This window comes from Megalops cyprinoides, chromosome 15 (assembly GCF_013368585.1).
Source record: "Megalops cyprinoides isolate fMegCyp1 chromosome 15, fMegCyp1.pri, whole genome shotgun sequence".
Lineage (NCBI taxonomy): Eukaryota > Metazoa > Chordata > Actinopteri > Elopiformes > Megalopidae > Megalops > Megalops cyprinoides.
Genome location: NC_050597.1, coordinates 8,399,888 through 8,417,609, shown reverse-complemented (window position 1 = coordinate 8,417,609; position 17,722 = coordinate 8,399,888). Strand labels below are relative to the sequence as shown.

The 17,722-nt window shown below is 39.5% G+C and overlaps 1 protein-coding gene across 1 annotated transcript in view; it reads left to right on the top strand.

Moving 5' to 3' along the window:
- Positions 1 to 17,722, top strand: part of LOC118790297 (protocadherin-15-like) — a 205,604-nt gene that overhangs the window by 67,744 nt on the left and 120,138 nt on the right. The window contains 1 exon segment of the mRNA XM_036547202.1: positions 6,942 to 7,063. Within this exon segment, the coding sequence (XP_036403095.1) occupies positions 6,970 to 7,063 (94 nt within the window). The 5' untranslated portion in view covers positions 6,942 to 6,969.

The following is a 17,722-nucleotide window of genomic DNA, read 5'->3' as shown; positions in this document are numbered from 1 at the left end:
GTGATTTCCGTTAGGCTTGACAGACCTCAGCAAATTGCTTGGCAAACAAAATTTACAGAGTGGTTATAGGTCACCACCTCTGCTCAGTAAGTCACACCATGAAGCAATTGTAAAAATGCACTGTAAAAAATACATTTTGACTGATTCTGAAGTTGTGCCATGGCTGTGGTCAGGCTCGTTGGCTGTGTTACATACAAGTACTTTTGGCATCATAAAATAGCTCCTGTTTTAACTGATTACTTCGAGCAGAAGGTGAATTTCTCAGTAAATCTTGTAGACGTTGTGGGGTGGAGGGCATACGGTGAAATTACTTCACTGCTTTGTCTTTAACTTTCAGTGAGCAATTGAGGGAAGTTTTACATGTTTTCATACCTGCACTAAACTCCTTAGATTAGATTGAATGCTCCACCCCTCCTGACTCACCGCATCTCCAGGCCGCTACAATTACACAGAGATCAACAGCGGATAGCCGTGTCAGTGACGTTTAACCGCAGGTTGACCAGGCTCGGGTTACCCAGCATTCTCTCATTTCTCTGATAGCTATGGGGTGGCAAGGAGGAGTGTGTGTGGATGGAGAATAGGAGCTGTGTTAGTAATGAGAGGCCCTGAGCCTATGACACCTGTTGGCTCCTACTCTCAGGTGATCTCCTCTTGCGGATAGACGTGGACTCCTTGTAGGGTGTAAAACTGCTTCATGAGATGGTTCCCAGACTTTGAAAGTGCTCCGAATTGAGCCTGACAGGTAAGGTTATTTATAGCGTTGTATAGCTTTGTCTGACGTTTTTTTACTGTAATAATGCTTTGAACATTTGTGTACGCGTGCTTATTGAGCAAATAATCGGCTGTTGGGAATTTGAATTTGTTTATGCTAATGCACTAATGGTACAGAGAGATTGCCTTGGAGACTGATTTATGAAATGTTGTTATTGCTTCATCCATCTGTTGAGGGACCTCGCATCAACTGATGACACAGCACTTCAGAGCTGAAGGGAGGACTTTAATCCAAGTTAAATAATGCATTATCATTATTTATGTGGCATACTCTCTTATCCGGGAAGACTTACTGAGCAGGGGAGGATATTAGAATATACTGCAAGATACAATTCACTATTACAAGTACAAGATTCAATTTAAATGTGACACTTAATTTACAAAGCACAGGTGGAGCAATTAGTGTTATAGTTCCCAGATACCACAAGGTTAGCTTGTTGCTTGTAATAGCTTCAAACCAAAGTACACAGTACAAGACAACACAAGTGCGGAGAACTAATATGAAGAATAAAAATAATGAAACATAATTTCAATTCAAAAGCAAGTACAGTACAGAAGATTATATAATTGCTAAAATGATCATGTAATATTATACAGTAAGACTAAGCAATGAAAACCAAACCAATCATTCATTTTACAGAAAAGTGCTGGTTCAGAGGTTGTCTTAATCTCTCTGATGAAATGTGTAATTTGTAGCAGGTGCATGCTGTGCTGACAGTGGTTGTGTGGATTTGTCCTCCAGGGAAATGCTGGTGGATGGTTTTCATCAAGGTTTTGTATGTCTTTGTCCACTCTTATGAATGAGCTCCGGCTGATAATAAGTCTGCCTTGTGTCCTTGATTGGGTCAAGGAGTGTTGGGTTCACATGGCTTAGAGTATGTACTTCAAGGATTACATTTTATTATTTGGAATGCTGAACTTTGCATATAACTATCTGATACATATCATAAAACATACATTAAAAGTGAAATTAAAAAGTAAAATTTCAAAGCACTAACAACGGGTGAGAAGGCTGTGCTGAGGTGTTGTGCGTGGTATTAAGAATCTTGGCAGAATTTTACTCTAAAATAAATATTTTGCTTTTGGCCTTGCATACTGGTACATACTGAGGTTGTTGTCAAGGTCATTACTTTTAGGCCATTAATTTGTTCTCACTTTGCCCTTCACATAAATCACATCACATAAGACAGGGCATTGATGAATGAGTGTATGTTGTTGGTAAACATCTTCTGGGTGCACATGTATCATATCAGTAAATACCTTCTCAGGATACATGGGAAAGGAAGCTGCTGATTGGTTGTCTTGAGCATTACAACTTGGCTTTTAGCCAGGCTTTTTTTTTAGATTTTAATCGCCCTTAAGAGCAATCAATCATTGCCGGTTCCAGTTCCGCTAGCTTACATTTCTTATCTGCTTCATTATTTCCAATGCATTGTATTCGAGAGACCTCATAGCAGGTTAATGGCATATCTTCCCTCAGCATTCGTTAAACAGCAGTGACAGAAACGGGAGTGCTAGGACGTCTAATTCGGCCCATTATGTTGCTGATACTTTGTGGAGTCCCGGCCTAGTCGATGGCTTTCTCATGTGTCTAATGTGCCATCACTGTTTAGGGGAGTACACAGTTGTTTTGGGTGTCACAATAATGCAGTTGTCATTTTCACTGCCTGCCGTTGAAAGAAAAAGAGGAAAGCACCTTGAACCATCTGCGTATTGAAAACCAGTAGCATTGTTTAGCATGGGTGGTCATTGCTTTTACAGACTGTATTGGTTTCTTTTTTTTTTTCTTTTTGGTGAGGGTTATTCATAAAGCATACCGTTAGGCGCTTTGCAATGATGGAGACTCTCTTCATTCTGTTTCAATGTTTTTCGAATTAATGGAAGTGAGTTAATGAGAGATATTCTCATTTCAAAAGTGTGGCATAGTTGTCAGAAGCAGGGCTTGAAAGTATTTTGCCTAACCCTTGGGCAGTGTATTTAACCCACATTTCTGTCAGCTGTATGATTGGGCAACATGTAAAACTGTAACCAACAATACCGTTTATATTTGTGTTCTACATAGTCTTAGTTTTTGTTGCTATGGAGCAGTAGAGTTCACTGTTAACTCCAGGACAAGGTTTTAACTCAGCAGCTATAGTCTAGTTATAAGAATGCCCCCCCCCCCCCCCCCCCCACTTCTCTCTTTGTCTTTATTTGATGAAAGAAATACACAGTTTTGACCAAAATAATCTGGTATGTCTCTTAATTATAAAACATTTTGCTCTGAAACCATGTTGTAAGATAGCTGCCGCTTTAAACTCATAGTACCTTGTATCTCTTTGAGACAGAGATTGCATCTTATTGTAGGCATACATTTTCAATGGTATTTTTCCCTTTGGAACATGTTTGAATAAACAAAAATCGATGAATACAAATGATGCGTGACAAGAGGAGGAGGGAAATTGCTTTTGTCTGTTAAGAAAGGTAGGTTCCTTTTGGTCATGCAGAACAGAAAAGGGAGAAAGGTGTAGCTCAGCTAAGTGTGTAGTGCTGTCTAATACAAAGGAACAACACACTTGACAGCCTCTGTTGTATCAGACAAAAGCTATAAGAGAAAAGCACATTTTTTATCATGTAATGTTTATCATATGCTGTGAGGAAAGCTACTAATTTTAAGTCATTACGCTGAAATGAAAATAACTTTGCAATGTTTGAAGCCTCCAAAAATGCTTAGTGTAATACCTTTGAACATACTTGCCTGTGATTGATATACAGAGTATCCCATGTTGCACTGCACATGTTAATGATAAAGTGATTACTTAATTAGACTCATATTTGTAGCCGGACGGATGCCCTGAAGAAGTCTTGTGTCTGTTATGTGTGGGTTGTTGTTCAGTAGCCCACACTGATTGTGTGAACATGCAGTATCTTCCTGCATCTTGGTTTTAAACTTTGGATACGGATAAGTATATATGGAGTATAAATATGGATAAGATGTGGAATGCCAGACTTTTTAAACATAAGCCTCATTTCAGGAGTGTGCATTGTTTTTGAGCAGTCTTGCATTCCATTGAAAATATGAAGTGCGTTGGGAAGTTATTTGAGCCTGTTTTCTGATGACACCTCAACATACAGAGAGGCCCAAGACAATATACCTTCCGTGTTGTTTTTAACACAAATTCAGAATGGAATGAATATTTGCCATATAAACAGCAGAGGGATTCTTTGGGAGGGAAAACACAATGATCATGGCTATGTGAAGCGTTGGTCTTTTTTTGTCTTGAGACTGAAGAGTGGTGTGTTCCTCTTCTTGAAATCATCCTCACGTCTCTGGGATGTGAAAATGACACAAAAGAACTCACACAAAATGTGGGGCTATGTTTGGCTAACACCAGAATATTGGATGAATGGAAAGTCACATAGCATAGCTTGGCGGTTCAGTGGGTGATATTAATAGTTTCCTTGAGTGTTTGTGTGTGCAAGTGTGTTTATATATGTGTGTGTGTGTGTGAGAGAGAGAGAGAGAGGGGGAAGGAAAGGAATAACAGGCCCAACAGTTATACATTTGATTGTGTTGTTTCTGTTTATATTTCATAGGAATATTTTAGCTGATTTATTTTCAACATGCCATATTGCCTACTGCACATTTGAAATAGTGATGAGATTCACACTACAAAGACAAGAAGAAAGATACTGTGATGAGAAGGCAAATCCATGTACATGTTACTTTTCTCCCCTACAAAAGTCCACTTCCCTACAATCCAAGTTTAATATACCTCTCATTATTATCATCTCCCTAGATTCCCATGATATCTTCATTTCCTTCAGAGAAGATGTTGAGGCAGTAGGAGCACTGCTTTGTGCTTAGACAAGGGGTTGAAGGGAGTGACACAAGGCTGACGAATCAGAAGTTTTCAAAGGTTCCTGCTACGATGTAGTTCGCTCCGTCATGCATCTTGGCTTACTCATGGGAGAGACATCAAAGGTCTGCTGTATTGTGAACTTTTACACCTCTGTCATGAAGACTATACAGGGGGAAACCTGTTCTACATCAAAGGCAGATGAGAACAGGTTATCTGTATAAATGAAGGCAATTCTTACCACCTGGTATCACACAGGAGCAGGAGTTTGGTGAGAAATTCTCAGCACAAAACAGATTTATATTCTCAGGAGGATGAGGGAGGATGTAAAATCAGGAGCCCTATATTCTATTTGGAAACTGCAAGTGGTGGAGACAGTGGTTAAAGGTCTATTTATACAACTGTTTGTATTAAATCTATTTATATAACTGGTTGACATGGATTAAAACCAGCCACCGTGATCTGTGGTTTTAAAGTCATGTTCACATCCATCACAACCTTGCTTCAAACAAAAAAAAATGCTTCTGACAAATAATCTAAAAGCCTTTACCTTTAAAAATGAATAAAAAACTTCCATACAGAGATATAAATATTACATGGAAAGAAAACAAGTTTGCGTATAGTCTGAAAGCGATGTCATAAGGCTAGGTTGATGGATGCAGTTAGGTTATTGGTTTTTCATATTGCTGAAGCCCTAATTCAGTCTTTCCACAAGGCGTGCAGCAGTATTGATGACCTGCTGGGCTATGCTGTGAGCGTTTCTTCTCTGAGTGATCATCGTGATTCACATCATCATGTCTCCCGATATATGTAGACATAGCCAAAATGCACCAGGATAGTGAGCCTGCTGTTGGATGTCTGCACAGCCCATTCCACCATCTTATACAGATTTTAAATGGATTCGAGCTCCATTTGCAGAGCCTTGTACAAATGATTGTGAAAAATCCATTGTGGATTTTCAAGTATACATGCATCAGAAAACCATCAAATTATTTAATGAGAGTTTAACTATCTTGTCTGAGAAGGAGTCAGGGAGTGTCTTTCTCACTAAAATGGTTATTTATTTCCTTCTGAAAAAATGCTGACTGTGAAAAGATCCAGTTGCAAATGGCACAATACTAAATACAGTTGGATTGATCGAATTGATTGCAAATTAGCAGCTGTCAACCATAATTGCCATGTTTTTTTTCTGTACTTTGTTTTTGTACATTTAAATGTTACAATCCTCTGTGAAGCACACAGGGGTTACCCTTTGCCCTTAAATTGTCTGTCTGTATTCTATAAAACCCTGCTGTTCCTAAGATGTGAAATCCCAAAATAATCCCTGCCCATGGTAGTAATTGAACCACAAGAGACTTCCATGCATATAATTGTGCTTTAAACAAGAGGGTAAAAATGAGTTCTTGCTATTTATTTGTGGTCTGTTGGGGCTTTTGAGTGCAGTCCTTAACATAATTATCCATCACTTATATGCCATCATAATATCAACAAGGATTGTTCGCCTTGTAGCCACAATGTTGCATGGAACTTAGCTTTGTTTATTAGTGAGTTACAGTACACCATGCCATTAGGGGTGAAAATCACTGAAAGAGGTTATGGTTATTACTGTCACAGATTTTGAAGTGTATTGATTTCACTATTTGCATTAAGTACTCTGTAAAACAGAAACTGAGGGTCAAGTAGAAAAGATGTTACTCAAACACTCTTGGGAAAAAAAAACACTCAAAGAAGTTTTAACTAGCCCTATATATACAAGACTGTTGACAACCACACACATCTGTTTCATGTGACATGTGACATGTTATGTGTTTCTGAAAAGACTGGATTCATTAGCAGATAGTTTGCAAAAATAACATTGCCTAAAATGGAAGAATGTAACTTCATTGAAAATATGCCTCAGTTCAGAAGCTGGTGTTTTGAAATGGCGTTCAAGTGAATGTGTCTGAGAGCTTGTAAAGCTTCTCTGTCATCTCTTTATCTTTATTATTACGATTGTGGTGCTTAATAAATAACAGGATGCAAAGTGGAAAATTAAATCATCACAATTACATTGTCAAATTAGATGATGAATTAGATTATGATGAACTTCATAGCTACCTTCCACACACACAATATATAACCTTTAACATTAACAGTATGCATAATTAGCTAAATCCAAATTATTTTTTCATTGCAGCAGGATGATTCACCAACTCCAGTCATGGTGATGATGTCACAATGCAAAAGAATCACCTGCTTATGCCGTCATTGACGGAATGGAGGGTGTTGAGGGGAGGGGTGCTGTTATCACTGGCCTTTAAATGAAAGTGTCACTCTGCCCTTTCCCTACAGGTGGGCCTGCAGTAACGCCTGACAGAAAATGCGACAGAGGTCGTGGGTCTTCAGATGGCTGGGGACAGGGCTAGGACTCTTCTGTTTAATCACCTGCAGCTGGTCCCAAGATAACACTGAAGGTAGGCCGTCTTTAACTCCTCATAGATGTGATAAAGACAGTGTGAAAGCAAATGCTTCTCTCAACAGGAAATTGGCTTCGCGGCCGGCTCACGGATGTAGCAGGGAGAGGGGATCGCTGCATGCGTCTTTCTGTAAGAAATGGAGAGTGTCAGCAACTGCCACAGAGCAGCGCTTCTGTCTACCTTCTGACAAATTCAGTTCTTAATAGCAAATGGTGTTAGTCTTCTATTGTTGCCTCTTGAATGCATTTATTCAGATCCTATGTCACACTCAAATTCATTCCAAAACCTCCACAAACTAAAAATTTTATTAATATGGTATTCACAAACTGTAATCCCAATCCCGCTTGAGGGAAGGCAATAGCTTGGTTCCTGCAACTTGTAAAATCCTAAACATAAAGCTGAAAAATAGAACAGTAAAAATGCAATATTTAAAGTGTATGGAATCCAAATCACATATTCATAGAAAGTTAGTTGAAGAAGTACTTATCATAATATGCACCTTAAAAGCTTTGAGTACCGAAGCCTTTTTTGATGGTTCACGCTTTAATGTAATAGAATCAAAACAGTTTTTTTATTGTGTATGCTAAAACATTTCCCTCAGATCTGATCCATTATGAGTCAGTCATGGTGTTCAGTAGCGTAATGCTCATTCGGTTATGGCTGCTTTTGATTCTGGATGTAATGTCACATTTAAGAGATGTACTTTCATGAATTTGAGTAACATTTGACTCACAAAAGCGTATGCTACTCTCCGTTTGAGAACTCAGGGGATCCTCTGATTCAAGCCATAATCTAATAAAATATTCTGAAAATGCCAATCAATTTGTTGATGTTGCTCCCCTTAAACTCTGGAGAGCTTTTCAAAATGTTTTGAAGCATTCAGATTTTTTTTTTTAACCATGAAAGAGAAATATGTCAGGAATCCAATTATTTTTTTTCCACCAGACATTTAGGCTTTAGTTCATAATTGACCTCATTAATAAATTATTTTCACCTTGGGATGATGCATGCATCTTCTCTGATTAACAAATAGGTTCCCTTTAGGTATATCTGGCCTCCTGCTGGGTTAAGAAGTAAGCCGAACAACAGTGGGTGTAAACAGACGCATCTGAGCAGACAGGCTTTGAGTCTGTGATTAGGATGTGCACTGTTGGCAAACAAGAGGAATTAAGGTGGTATTTGTAGAGAAAAGAGTCTGCGCATGGCATTCACAGCAAATAAATAGCCTGTCACAAATGAGGACAAGCATAGATTGTAATGCAAATTAAATTGAGGAATGTAATTTTAATGGTCTCTAAATGGTGTCTACTAAAGGCAAAACAATGCAGTAGCATTCATGCACTGAAAAGTGATTTCCAAAAATTAGCGGGGAAAATAGCCGGAAGATAATTTTAGTCATTCTCAGTAAATGCAGCTTTTCTTTCATGAAAATGATTTTGCCCATAATACCACAATGTTCCTGCTGGCCAGTTGTTACTGTTATTATTTCCATCAGTGAGATTTGTCTCAGGAAGTCATATTTTCATTTTGGATTATTGTTGGATTTGAGTGTGCCCGTGCACCTCTCTCTCTCTGCAGTACTGTGGGGCTTGCAAGTGTTGGACATGAGTAGAGCAGGTTTCACAGTAATTAAACAAATCGTTTTTTCCAGATGGTGAACGCACCTAACTAAACCTTCACAAGGTCACATTATCACTGGCTTAACATCTAATGGGAACATCTGAAACTTTACTCATTCAGAAGTTTACAGTAGTTTGTGTCCTCATATCACCATTTGTTATACGTATACACTCACATTTTCTGACAACAGAGCATGCAGGCTTTACTTAAATATGGGTAATGAACATAATATGCTTGCAAAAATATCTGTACCTAGGGCATTGATACTAAATGCAAACTGCAACTAACTCTCTTGCTGGTCCTGCTGTACTAAAGTCATTTCTAAGGTGGTCTTTTTGTCTGTTATGATGGCCAGTGTTGTGAGACCCTGAATAAAGTACAGATGAGCTGAGACTTCTTTCAGAGGAGAGTACATTGTACTCAAGAGAAGGTTGCAGCTTTTCATGCTCTATGATCCAGGTGGGCCACTCTGGTGGGCCACTCACTCTTGTAGTCCAGATCACTTTGGTAGTGGACCAGACCATTATTTGGTGGATCAGCAGGGTCAACATGGAAATACAGAATCTCATGTTTTAATTGGCTATATCCTATGCTATTTTAAAACTGCTGTGTTATGTTATTTTATGTTACGGTTTGTAATGTTATGTTTTGATTATGGATATGGATAGTGAAATATGATTCAGTTGGCCGTTTAAAAGTAACATTCACGATAATTGAAATGGTAGGTAGCTAGGGCCACATTGAATGATTTTTCATACATTTTATACATTTTTATAGCTCTGAGCATACTGAAGATGGATCACAACAGGGATATTGTATGAAAGCCAATGCAAATTAAAAATGTATCAGAGTCTCCGTGCTCTAGGCACTAGACTGAGTGTTCACACCACTTCAGTAAAACAGATCCACAAGATTGGTGTGGGTGAATGTTTCAACCTGTTTGATGAAAGGGGATTCAGGTGTGTCCTCCAAGGTTATTTTTCTTTACTGTGCTGCCCGTGATAGAGAGCGGGCGAAATAACCACAGGTAATGACATTTTCACAGCCAATGTAATCTTCATTGAAATGCCTTCGCTGTAATTTGCCTTGATAATCCTCAGGAGCCCCTGGATTAGTATCAATGTGTGTTCTTTTCCGGCAATTATCACTGACTGCAGTCTGTAATTTGAAAGCAAACCCACGTAATTATGCAGCACTGGGAAGAATTACCTGCAGTTAAAAGTGTAACTATGAAAAATTATTCAGGAAAAATGTGAGGTTGTAGGAAAGAGTAAGGAGCCCTGGAGTTATGGTATAGAGACATGGAAGCGATGGAGGCTATTGTGGGTTCAGTGGAGGAATATAGGTTTGACTACTATTGGATATTATCGGAGAAGGAGTAAAAATGTTGTTTTTATGGGAGAGAGTTGAGAGTGGAGTGGTGGATCGTATGAATTCTGTTGAGGCAGAGTAGAATGATGAGGGGCAGTACTTTTGTGGTTTGAGTGTAGTGATAATGGGGCAATGGATACTGTTGTGCTGTCTGTATAGTCATGTTTGGTTCATGGATACTCTTTCAGTTGGGCTGTAGTGGGGTGATGTGTACTATAGTAGTTACAGTGAATGGGTTTAACTTGAATGGATACACTTATGTCCTATTGTGCTGGAAATCACTCTGGATAAGAGTGTCTGCTAAATGCATGTAATGTAATATAATATGCAATGGGTTGGGAGGGTGTGGGTGGAAACTGTTGTGGTATCAGAGGATGGAGAGTGTGGTGATGAATACTGCTCTGGTCTTGGTGGGAATGGGGAGGTGTTCACTGTCATGGTCTCTGTGGAGTGATAGGGTGAGGACAGACACGGTTGTGGTCGCAGTGGAGGGGGAGTGGAATGGTGGATGTTGTCTCCAGCAGAGCCTAGTGTCATCAGGTAGTGGTCTTGGCTTGGGTGGGGCTCTTGGGTCCTCCCTCTTCTCCTCCTATGTCATTCAGCTTTCTGTGTTATCGCCCAAATGTAATGTGAATGGACACTGTGAAGTGTTTCCTCTACAGGCAAAGACAGGCCACACAGCCCTTGGCATTTCCACAAGACATCCCTCACTACACTGATCAGGTGTTAAACCCCGCTCTCAGACTCTGCTTTGAGTGGTGAAGGGCTATCATACTTAATCATCAGGAGACACTGAAAGGTAGTTTAAAAAAAAACAGCTCCCTGGTTTGCATCCTTTCAGACATGTCCTATTTTTTTTACTTTGTCATTTCTTTTCTTTGTCAGTGATTGCCTGATTAGTGTTACGATTTACTGCTGCAGTCCTGCCACAGCAGGCGGGTTACTGCAGTTTGTCAGTGGATATTTATAATCAGTGTTGAAGGCAGTGAGATTAGTCAGCCAGGATTCAGGGCAGAACGGGAGGTGGTGGTAGTGGTGAGGCCGGGCTACTGGAACCCCCTGCTTTCTGTTTTGTGGTAATCTGTCGGCAAGGGTCCACCTGCGCTGACCTCCTGCTACACCCCATTCCCCCCGTGGCCCCGTCTCACTTCAGGGTGCTGGATGAGTGTTGTCGTAATTGTAACTCGCAGAGACAACTTCTGATTACCTCTTTGTTGGCCCTTTCGACACACACGTAATCACACACAGGCACCCACGTGTGCACGTACACACAAATGCCCCAGCATACTCTCTCTCTCTCTCTCTCTCTCTCTCTCTCTCTCTCTCTCTCTGTCAGACACACAGACACACACACAGACACGCGCGTGCGCACACACATTGGCAAGCTGCACTTGGTGGGGGGATATATATACTCTTACTATATATACTCTACTCTTACCACCCACCTCCTCTTAGTGGTCTTTAGTAATGGATTTTACTCTGCTCCTGAAAACAAATAAAAGCACAAGTAATGTTCAACTGATGAAACAAAACCCCCCACAGCATGCATTTCTGCCCAGCCCAGCCCTGCGTCCTGCATTTGCACTGATGTGCGGTGCGCTGAATGAAGCCTTTGATAGTGCCCTGCAAGAGCGCGAAACATCTGAGGCGCGGGTCAACTCTCGCGCGCCCCGCCGTCAGCGGCCAGCCTGATGTGGAGCCGCTGCTTGTGGAGGGTCACGCTGACTCCGAATGCAGCCCATGCAAATGGGCCGCCGACAGGGTGAGGGCATCCTGACAGGTATTCACTCCTGGACCATCATCCATCCACATCTGCCCCTGACCAAACACATCAAGCCATTCGCCCTTTGATGTTTTGTGGCGCCTCTCAGTTGAAGACATAAATATTTGCTTGTGCTGTGATTATGAGGAAGGGGGAGGGGGGGGGGTTCCCCTCAGTAGAACCTTCCTGACCGCTGTGACTCAGACATACGCCCGCACTCTTCGTAACAGGGATTGAATGGGCTTTCCAAGGACACACAGTTGGATTAATTTTGTGCCCTACTTTATGAAAGGATGTTTTGCACAACCTCCTATAGTGTATTAAAAAAAAGACACGTTGCACTCTTATACTCACTTAATTATATAGCCGGGCAGCTTGGTTAAGACAGAATTTATTTAATAATTTATTGCTGCGCCGGTATCATTTAATGTGCATGTGATTAGCATTGTGTTTTATTTCTTGGTGAACATAATTGAATTGACAGTGTTCAAGGGGATTGTTTGAAGCTGTATCAAAAAAAGATTTTTGGCTGGCGTTAGTGAAGCAATTGCACTTATCAGCTTTTTCAGACTACCTAGGGTCACCTGTAACATTCACTTCAAAGTATATTTCTTTTCAAGTGGTGGGGCTTGGTTCATACAGTTTATGTTCCAAACATAAACAAGTAATATTATGCCAGTAAGTGTTGGCATAATATCAAGAAAAGGATTTAGACCACTGTGTACTAGAATAATGCTGTTACATTAATGCTAGGAGTGCAACATGGTACATGTTGAGGAGCTCCAAATATAGTTATAGATTATATAATACAGTTACTGATAATTGTATTACAGTGTTATTCTTGTGAATATTTTGTCCATCAGGGCAAAAGTGTTTGTAAAGTCAGTCTAAGAAGAATAAAAGTTTAAAAATTCTGTAGATTTTCATTATTATTAGAAGGATTTATATGATGATGACTATTATTATTATTGATATTGCATTTCTACTGTATTTTGGAGACTCATTTTTTTATATTATATAGCATCAGAGGGAGTCGATTTCAACCAATATTTAGTTTTTCAACTTCCGCTTCCTCCTATGTCAGCCAAACCTGAGCTATACCTCAGCTATGCTGTACCTACAGATATGATTTAACTGAGCCATAACTAAGCTATATTTTTGCCATACAAAAGGGATAAATGAGCCATAGTTACACTATGCAATAGCTACACTAGAGCGGGCCCAAACGCTATGTATTTGCTTTGGTAGGCTTAAATATTGTCAAAACCCACCAGGTTGATAGAAAGTTCATGGGCTCGAGTGCCTGTCTGAAATTGTTTTACTCACCTCCAGATAATGTAATATTTGCTCTAATGAATCAGATTGGCAGAAGCAAATAAAAGTTACACATTTCTCTTTTGCGAAAACGGTAGGGATCTTTGTTGTATTAAAAAAACGCCAAGATGGTGGCACCATGTGTTACAAATGTCTATAAGGCACGTATATCCCTCGCTCTATTTCGTTTCTATGCATGTTTGTTGTGGGAGCAGGAAGGTTTGGTGCTTCGGGGCATCAGCACCTTGATTAAAAGTGGTAGATACTTTCAATTCAAAGGATGTAATTGAATGCAAATTACAAAGTGGTGCAAATTAAAATATTTAGATTGCCCTTGGAGTAACCTGCTGAAGTGTGTAGTGCAGTGAGATTGTCTTTAGTAAATTTAACAACTTTTAAGAGGCTGGTTGCCTCCTCCTGTTGGCAGATAACATTCATTATATTCTCGCCAGTTCTGTTTAACAGAGCAAAGGATTGGTGTGTTTTATTTTGAGGACTTATTATATAAATATCATTAGTTTGTGCAATTGCCAGTGAAAATGAAATTTACTGAGCAGGGTGGTGCATTTTGTGCCTGATCTGCTTGAGTTGTTGAGGCTACAGGCTTGTGCAAAGTACACCGAAAGCCAGGACAGTTACCTGTGCAGGGCAGAATGCAGAATATTATTTTTTGGGGTACTGCGCAAATAGGAAAAATGACACCTGCGTCCAAGTTGCTAATTTTGATCTCGCTTTTCTTACACCTTGCACTGAGGTGGTGTGGCAGGGAGAGGCGTGACCATTAGGTTTGGGATAGGGGACACAAAGCCACAGCACAGTAGTATTCAAATCATGCCAAATGTCTTCTGCACAAAGGGTACTTTTTAATGTCAGTGATTTCTAGAGTGTGGTCCATGGCACTGTCAAAAGAGTGAGAGGTTTATAACACAAATACAATTGTGTGCTGTCCTCTCACCACATGTATTGCCACCTTTGTCACCATTGCCTGATTGCCCCCTGGTTCTGAGGCAAAGATGATTTTAAAGAGAAGTTAGCAGGCGTCCTGATCAACTAGTTCTCAGGCACTGGCCGGTCGGAATGCCTGATCCAAGCCCACATGAGCTTTGCATTGTTAAAATAGGAGCCCACAAAAGCCACTGCAGACATATGGTCCCTTTCTCCAGTATGTGGACTGTGTTTACTTCATGGGCCATAGCTGAAACGGCAACATGGACATTAAAAGGCCAGTATCGATATCTACTCTCAGGTTAAGGGCTGGTTTTAAAAAGGTAAATAAATCTAAAACATTAATACATCTACATGATCATACATTGAACATTTCTTTGTGAAAAACTGGAAGAAAAATTTGCCCCACTTTTATTTGACTATTTAGTTAAGCCACAGTTCACCACGCAGTTGTGGTCATTCCTGTACTGCGTGCATGGCCATGACAAAGGCTGCAGTGATCGCACTCGAGAGCATTGTGTTCCATTGAAACATTAGACAGGCATATCTTTGCTGTAGGGCACCTGCTGCTTTGCATGTAGCCTTCCTAAATCTGCATTTTCAGCCGATCTGCAATTAGATCTGTGTCTTTGACCCACTCTCAGCATGCGTGGGGTCATGGTGCGTTAATGAGTGCAAGATGTTCTAAGTGATTACGCCCGATACAATCACGCCAGTCTCTGGACACCATCTCTGTCCAATAATGTGTATATATTACACTCCCATAAATGTCTGAGGGTGAATACTTTGGCCAAATTCATATCACTGTTCTTATTTACATGTAAATTATAGCTTAAAATATGAATTTCCTTTTAATTACTTTGAAAATGGCTTATTCGGGAGTCAACCTTGTCCAAATATGTGCTTTTTCTTAGTCAATACATGAATCAGACTTCCATTTATTCATACCCCTGCCTACAGAGAAACACAGACCTGCTAAAATAATTTAAAATTGCACATATTTGAGATTTTTTTCTGTTTATTTTTGAATTTTACATTTCAGTCTTGCACAGAGGTAATTCAGATGGTTTACAACCTGGCCATGAATGCAGCTGTCATGCATGAAACTTTGAGTAGTTGTTTCAACACTTACTCAAACTGAATATGCCAGATTGTTAAGGAGATTTCAAGCTGTTGCCTTTGGTTTTTCCAGTGCCCCCAAAACCACTTGTCTCACAACCTCTGGTGGGAAAATATACATGTCTCCTCTTCTTGGAAGCATTGGCATTATAGCTGTCAATCTCCTGACAACAGGCACTAACAATGCAAAATAGTGGGTACAGCCTTTTGCCTGTCAAACTCATAGCCATCTTGGCTTATTTAAATCAGTGACCATTTACCTGCAGTCTTCAGAGATCTCTCTGACCTTAACCACAATAATTCATGAACCAGAATGTCCCTCTTTGCCAGTAATATTCATGTATAAGTTTGTTTATCATGCTATGATTTCACTATGCTGTATACGCTGTACCAGCATGTCTGGACAGCGTATTTCACACCCCCCTGCAGAGCCTGGACTGGATGATGATTAGCCGTTTGTTCACTGTCTACTATAGCTTTCCAGGCCTGGCCCAGACCTTCCAGATAAGTGGATAAGCTAATAATCAGCTTTGGAAAAACAAAGCTACGCTAACTTTCACACACTTCTGCAGCACGGGTTGCCAACTGTGTGCAGGCTGTTACGTCAGCCATTTGATATATTAAAATGATTCATTTGCATTATAAGACAGGCACCTGTCTTAATTCAGAAAGAAAGTTTTTTTAAAAAATATTTTTGATTTTGAGTTTTTGTAGAGGAGCTACACAGCATGAGAATCTAAACTGAAATGTATAAATATGATTAGATTTTCTCTATCTTTTCAGATAACTTTTTCCCCTGATGAGCTCAATTTAACCTCACCTTGAGGTTTTTCTATAGTGCTACCACTGCTGGAAAATGGCATATTTTGGCATCTTTGCAATTTGGGCTTTTCCTGGGAAGCCTAATTTTGATATCACTCTGAATGACAGAATATCCACAGGCTATCAAAACATTCTCAGATAAAATAGTTTTCCCTCGCTAAAATAATTTCACCTTGCTGTGTTGTTGTATTGAGATGAAAACAATGGTAGGAGCATGTTAGAAATCCAGATTTCCCTATTCATTTGATTGATATTCTAAGAACTTGCCATGTAAAAATTTTAAAATTCACCCTTGTGCAACAATGCACAATTTTAACTTGATTATCTTTTGTCTGAATTACATGGGACTGGAGGTAGCAATTGAGAAAGTTTTCAGAGTTGTTCTTTTTTCCTTTCAGATGTGTTACACGTGATGGCATACAAGTAATCATCACACAAAAGAGTAACTGTTACCCAAAGAGGTTATATATTTTCAACGTGCATTTCTGTGTGTATTCTTAGCAACTTCAATATACTTTTGCATTGTGATGATAATGATCAATTTTTATTCCCTGTGTAAAGCCCAGTATTTCCAGTATACTGAAATACATGTACAAACACAGTGTACAGTATTTCACAGAATTATTTCGATTTCAAAACGGATCATACAGACATAAGTCTGCACCCTCATATAGAAAGAACTTTTGGAAAATATTAAATATATATGACATTCAGAAGACAAAAAGCTATAAAAGGGGTCATCACCAATTGTGAAATATTACTACGCTTCCATTAATTCTCCCATTTCATTTATTAACCCAATTACTTTTTTCCATTACCTAATTCTGCGGCAATAATTTAGCCGACTTTGTGGTTTGGGGGTGTGGCATCTGAACCGTCACGCCATTTCACTGAAAATAAAACGATAAATCTGGAGTTACTGCATGTGAATTCTGAAATTATGAGACAAATGTCATCTGGTGTAGTGTCATCAGGCCATCGTGGTTGAATTGACTAAAAGTGATTGATTTCTCCTTTCTTAATGCAGAATATTATGCTTCTAGAACGCAGATTTTGAGACAGGGCTGCAAAGAACTTCATTACCCCACATAACATACCCATATTCAGTGACTGCACTTCCATAAGCCCTTGAGTGTTTCAAAGTGTTGAGTTTTGTCAGTATTTACCAGTTTGGGGCAATATATGAGTTATTATCTCTTGTTTTATTCCTTTCATCAGTTTTTTCCTCATATATGATATCCATCGATATTTGTAGCTAGCTACATTAGCATGTTTAAAACGGGGCAGTTCTGTGCTATAATCATTTTTAGATACAGGTAAGATGTTAGCTTTCCACCTGTTTGAGATTTTAAGACTTCTTTGTGTAATGCAAAGTTACATGAAGGATCCCACACTAATGTAGTTAGGTCAACTAGGTTGCAAGCTAGACCTCAGATTTGTTACCTTTTTTTTTAATGCCTAAATAAATATTTTATTTTCGTTTACAAGGTATTTATTTGAAAACACATAGAAACAGGCCAGCATGCTGAGTTGAGAAAAGGATTAACTGTATTTTCTGTAGTTCTACAACATCCAGGTTAGCACTTTCTTGGAGGTGCAGCTGTTGACATAATTAGATACCAGCCTTCTAGAGCATAATGATTATTGGTTTTTCCTGGAGGTTTCCCTTTAACTTCTATTTGCAAACCTAATGCGAAGGGGGG